The sequence below is a fragment of the Arachis ipaensis genome, chromosome B08 (assembly GCF_000816755.2).
Source record: "Arachis ipaensis cultivar K30076 chromosome B08, Araip1.1, whole genome shotgun sequence".
NCBI classification, from domain to species: Eukaryota; Viridiplantae; Streptophyta; class Magnoliopsida; order Fabales; family Fabaceae; genus Arachis; species Arachis ipaensis.
The window spans coordinates 4634154-4640725 of NC_029792.2; the positions used below are offsets into that span (position 1 = coordinate 4634154).

General features: G+C 30.7%; 2 protein-coding genes across 2 annotated transcripts in view; both read right to left on the reverse strand.

Moving 5' to 3' along the window:
- LOC107610412 overlaps positions 1-1122 on the reverse strand; it is a 2745-nt gene extending 1623 nt beyond the window's left edge. The window contains exon 1 of the mRNA XM_016312466.1: positions 976-1122. Within this exon, the coding sequence (XP_016167952.1) occupies positions 976-1122 (147 nt within the window). The remainder of the gene's footprint in view (positions 1-975) is intronic.
- Positions 3142-6572, reverse strand: part of LOC107610411 — a 6972-nt gene continuing 3541 nt past the window's right edge. Inside the window, exon 4 of the mRNA XM_016312465.1 lies at positions 3142-3306. Coding sequence (XP_016167951.1) covers positions 3142-3306 — 165 coding nt within the window. The remainder of the gene's footprint in view (positions 3307-6572) is intronic.

The following is a 6572-nucleotide window of genomic DNA, read 5'->3' on the forward strand; positions in this document are numbered from 1 at the left end:
GAACTATAAAATGAAAAACAAACTTACAATTTTTCATAATAATTTTTTTATAATTTTTCGTTAAAAGTTCACGCATCAAAGTTTAAGAATAAAAAAAATTAATTATTTGTGTATCAAAAAAAGTAGCACTATAAACATATATTCTAAATCCAAAAAAAATGAACTTATATAAGATTTGATATAAAAAACAAGATATCTCATGATGGCTAAGTAAATTGTATAGTTGAAACTCTTTAGATAATAAAATATTAAAAAAAATTAATTATACAAATGGTATATCTATTTAAGATTCCAAATAATCCACTAACATACATATCAATATCTCTCAAATTATATATCTATTTAAGCTTATACAATTTCAGCAACTTATAAACATAATCACAAATTATAATTAAACAAACAAATCAAAGTTCATATATTCAAATGAGTAAATTACAACAAATTTAGTAAAATTAACAACAATCAACTCAGCAAAATTAATTCAGAAAATAATTAACTCAAACAACAATAAACTCAGAAAATTACCAACAATCAATAATAGTTGTCAATAATTAACTTAAAAAATTAACAAGCTAAAATTATCTCAGAGAATTAACAATAATCAATACTAATTAACTCAAACAACAATAAACTCAGAAAATTAACAGTCATCCAAAACACCATCAACTCAAAACAAACCCTAAATTACACCCTACCTAATATTATTTAATTTCTAATTGCACTATATTAATATAACAAACTCTAATTACACACTTTATTAAAAAATTTAATCAATAATTTAATAAAATACCTAACAAAATCCTAAACAAACAAAGAATCTGAAAAAATACAAAAATTATAGAAAACATTACTTCTGATGGTGGCTATAGAATAGAAGTGTGGCGGTGACAGGAGGCGGCAGGAAACCTACAGTGGTAAATATAGGGTTTAGTAATATAACAAATAATCAAAAGAAAAAATGGACAACAACCTTACCTTGGCGTAGTTATGATAGCGACAAGGCGACGACCTCCGATCGATGGCAAGGGATACCAACAGCAGCGGCACGGCGGAGGCTCCAATAGCAGTGATGACGACGTGCTGATCTGCAACGACAATGTGATTTACTGGCAGCGACAGCATCTTCAGGTAGTAGCGGCTCAACCTTCTTTAATGGACCAGAAGGAGAGAAATGAGAGAGAGACGAGAGAGAAGAATAGAAGAGAGAGAGAGAGAAAGAGTTTGAAGAAGTGAGGGAGAAGGGTTTTATATTTGAATTTTATCTCAAATTTACCGTTGAATTTATCGACGAAAAAATTTGATTATTGTTGTCTAAACAAAGTATTTTACTAAATTCTGTTATCGTCAGAATTTTCTGATGAAAAATTTGACGATAATCAACGCATTTTTTGTAGTATGAAAAAAAAAGAGAAAAAAGTAACAAGTTTTATTTGAGAATGTTTATTTGTGAGTGATTTATAACTAGTTTAATTTATACCTACATAATTACTAGTGTATCTAAAAAAAAGATACGTGATTATATATTGAGGATAGAATATATTATTAATCATTTGGGCATCTCATCAAATATGTAAAATTATTCTTTTTTCTTATTTTATATAGTCGGTTAATGTTATTTTTAATGGTACCAATTATTTTATTAATTTTAACTAGGCTTGAGGTATATAATTAGTGTGTATTAGAATTATATATTTTGATAGTTAATTATTCTGTAAATAATATGAAGATTATATATTGAAATAATAATATAAATGTAAAATATATTACTCAAGAGTGAGTCACTCATCAATCTATCCAAATTCTAAATGAAGAAAACATATTCTTCAATCACGTACGCATGTTTGCATGTTTAGGAAATTTCAGTGTATACATGAAGTCAAGATTCAAACTACACATAAAAAATAGAACATTAAAAAATTGAATGACTGCACGTAAAACCACTATATTTTGCATGACTGCCTCATCACTGGCTTCGTAATTAGCTTTAAAGTCTTCTTCGTTATTATTGTGCATTTTTTCGTACACTTCAGCTCTATCATCTTCCATATATATATATATTCAAACTAACCATACAACTCAATCGTCGGCACTTGCACTTGAGTGTTAAAGAACTGAAACTATAAAAAATCAAAGCGTGAGTTATATCAAGGGGAGAATTGTCAAAGATGTGTAACCAAAAGAAAGCTTCTGTTCTTTTTTAACTAAAATATCAGTAGCAACATTCGCCTCATGGAATGTATGAATTCAATCAGTAACTTGCATTCAGCTGGTCAGAATGCTAATTTCTTAGATAAGAAATGGGCAAGATTGGGAATTTGGAGATCCATTCCTAATAAAATTGAGTGCCATTTGTGAGTTAGACTCCATTATGACATGGTGAATTTCGAGTAATAGCAATTTGAAACCCTTTTAATAATTGCCCAAAGCTTCGCATGTATAATAGAACAATTTTCAAGGTCACTAGAAAAATCTTTAATAAATCTTTCCAAGTGATCTCTAAAAATATTACCTTATTTTGCATTACTATTATGTGAGAAGAAGGATCCATCGACATTTAACTAGATAAGATGTTCTTGAGATGGAACCCAATAAATAAGTTGATCCATGGCATCATTTGGTTTCTTAAGGACAATCGTACTTCCTAGAACATGAAGGACTTTCTTTGCCCGAGATTGGATGGAAGCACAAGCAGTATTTGGAGAAGTGACTTTACTTTCAAAAATCAATTGATTTCTAAGGTACCAAATAGTCGAGGCACCTACAACAAATAACACAGGCCACTGATCCTTTCTATTGATGTTGAACCCAATCTAGTTTCTTGTATTTGAGTTGAAGAAATTGCTCATGTAGGCTCGAAGAACAAGGAGACTCCAAATAAGCTTTGCATAGGGATAATCTCTCAAGATGTGCAAAGTGGTTTCTTCCCTTCCAACACATCTAGGACGATCTGCAATATTTATCATGTCTCCTTTTCTTTATCGAGTTGGTAAGAATGGCTTCATTAACCATAAGCCATAGGAAGTATCAAATTCTTTCAGAACCTCTCCACTTTCAATATGAAAATATGCTCAAAAGGGGTTAGATTATCCTCTAGCAAGTATATGTAGTATTCATGCTGAAGGTTTCATGAGAGATAAGTGTTCACATCACTTGGTCATCTTTTTTCCAAGGAGATGGAGGTGCCACGACTATAATTCTATCTATAATGTTGTTCGGCAGCCACTCCTTAAGTTTGGCTTCATCCCAATCTCTTGAAACAGAGAAAAAGTCATTCAAAGATATATTATTATTCAAATATTGATTTACCTGTAAGACATATTGATCAAGCCTTTCAATATTTGGAATTCATTGATGTTCCCGAAAGTTTATATGAGAGCCATTCCCAATACGCTAAATAGTATTCTTTTGCATATCCTTTTAAGAAGAACAAATTCCTTTCCACATGTTTGAGTAATTATTTCTTCTCTTGACATTAGGGTCATGTCATTTTTACATTTGTACTTTAATTTTAAGACTCTTGATATAAGCAATCTTTCTTTTCTACCAATTCCTAATCAATTTTTATTATGAAGGCATGGTTTATATCCTTGGAGTGACGAATTCCTAGGCTTCCCACATTCTTAAATTTTGTGACATCCCTTCAGCTAATAGAGGACATCTTTTTAGATTGTTTGGTGTCAACTCACAAAAATTTTCTGTAATTTAGATCAATCATATTATAAGTAAAAATAGGAAGTAATGTAATTTACATAATATAACTAGAAAGACAATAAAAACGTATTTCACCAGAGTAGCTCATCCTGCAAGAGAAAGAGAAGAGAAGCTGCCTTCCAATTGCTTATTTAGATTTCAATTTATCCATAATCCCATTATTGGTATGTTTCGTGTTGGGGCCACCCTGGAGAGCTCTTGATCATTGGGGAGAATTTGGGGAGGAATCAAGTGAGAGAACATAAGATGAAAAAACACCACATCCAACTCAAAACCTTAAGGTGTCAAGTTAATGGGTCTCTCATCTTATAAACTCCTCACTCTTCTTTGTTTTCTTTGATGTGGGACTAACTTCAACACTCCTCACACTTGCAACACTAACAATCTCCCCCTCAAGTGTGAGCCTCCACATCAAGCATCAACTCCTCTCTAACTCCTCCACCACCACGAGTATTCGTCCATCACACCGCCGCAAAACACCGCGGGACACCTTTGCCGGGAAGACTTTCGATGCTTCACCTTGAATATTCCTTAAACCAGACCGATTAAACCATCGGCTCTGATACCACTTGTTGGGAATAATTCACCATTCCCCCTTGAGAAAATACCTTTCACAGAGAAATAAAATAGACACAATCACAACACAAGAATTTAACGTGAAAAAACCCCAATTACTGGAGAAAAAAAACCACGGCCATTGTCAAATGACAACCAAAGAATATCACTATGTGAAAATTGTTACAACACATAGACTTCTTTCTCTCTAACACCGGCACCCCAGTACACCCACACTCTCAAAGCAAATATTTAACTACACCTCACAACACTTTCTAATCAAGGAGTATAGAGGAAAAGAAAAGTCAGATACAAGCTTTAAGTGTTTTCGACTGGTGCAAAAAATATGGAGAACTTAGCCTCATATTTATAGCCTTGGCCACCCACTCCATTTGCTATCCTAAGCAATGTGGGACTAATTCAACCAAATTCTAACATTTCGTGACTTTAGAATGAAGTAGAGAAACATCCAAATACTTCTCAAGATCATTTGTTTCGATAAACTGAAGTGTCTCACTAATCTCCTCCCAAATGTTATGACCCACATTTTTAGAGAAAAAAATTCCAAATCTTATCATTCTGTGTGTTGAATCCCGCTTCGTGCATGCTGGGCCAACATGTCATCTACATGTTGATTTTATATATTTGCCACTTCTATACACATGTAATTACAACTGATTGACTCATTTTATTTAAATTATTTTTAATGTGTATTTATATTCTAGTATGTATTTTATATTAATAACTGATTTTGATGACTAATTTTAATATACATCTAGCATAACTAAAAAAAATAAGGCTTGTTTTGATGTCAGCCGTAAAATTATAAGTTAGTTTGCACAATTGTATCTATTTGCACCTTTTTCAAGAGTAAAGCTATGGCTGTGTGACAACGACCAATACTAAAAGCCTCCCTCCATTATTTCCCATTTTTGAAATGCTACCCCTCACAATTCTCATCTTTCCTCCCACTCATTCTATGCCATTTGTTTTTTCTTCGTATCTTCCGTTTGGTTCCCCTTGTCGCTCTTAGAACCTTTTCCTCTTTCAATTCTCTATTTCTCATTTCTTATTTAGTTTTTGCTTCTCTTTCGTAAGACCATACCTTAGATGGTGGGCGTGGTGGATAGAGGTGAAGGTGAGAGATTAGTAGTGATGAGTTGTGATTGCGATTATAGTAATGGAGAAATAAATATGGTGAAAGGAGTAGAATACAAATTTAAAAAATTAAATAAAGATTAAAAAAAATATTATAAAAATTTTAATTTTTATCTTTAAAAATTTTAGTCTTTTATATTTCATAACTGAAATTTTAATTTTAATTTTTAGTCCCTAAATTATATAATACTTAGTCCAAAGTTCTAATCCTCTCCGTCACGGTCTCAACAAATAATCGCAGCCTAAACTTACACACCTTTTGTTCTTCTGGATGAAACTTATCATCGTGTAAAGTGGGCCACGTGATGAATAACAGGAAAGAAATATAAATTGTGAGAAAGGGTGAAAATGGAATACAATAATAAAGGAAAAATGTACGTTTCAAACACTAATTATGTAAATCCACAAAAATTAATGTAAAATTCTTTTCTAGTATTATAAATATAACATCTCAATGTAACTAGAACAAATGTTTTTCTCTAATTTTTATTAAATTATTATGTGAGTGTAATTAGCTTCATGTACTAATCGCTCGTCTAATTAAATTGAAAGAAATTGAATAATCATTTGAATGAGAAAGACAATTGATTATAGTTATTGATGTAAAAGTATACAATTAGACTAGATGAGAGTGGTGATTTAATTTTAAAAACTTTTATTGCACTCAAGTTATACGCATGTATCCATAATTATGTCATATAAATATTTTGTACTATTTTTATATTAAAAGAACACAAATTTCAATTATATTGGCAAAATTAAAATAACTAATCATCATCTAAATAAATAAATTTGAATGAATAACAAGCCACATGCATTTACTCGCTATCAAAAGAATATAGGAGAGTGAGATGTGTGATTATAGTAACACAATCTTTTCTTTTATTTTTTCTATAGATATTTATTGATATTGTTCGTCCCAATAAAAAATAAATATAAACTTGAATGTACAAGAATTTTGAACATAAAATAATTATTCATATAAAAATATCAAAAAGAATATTGAGATGTGTGATTATAGTAACACAATCTTTTCTTTTATTTTTTCTATAGATATTTATTGATATTGTTCGTCCCAATAAACAATAAATATAAACTTGAATGTACAAGAATTTTGAACATAAAATAATTATTCATATAAAAATATC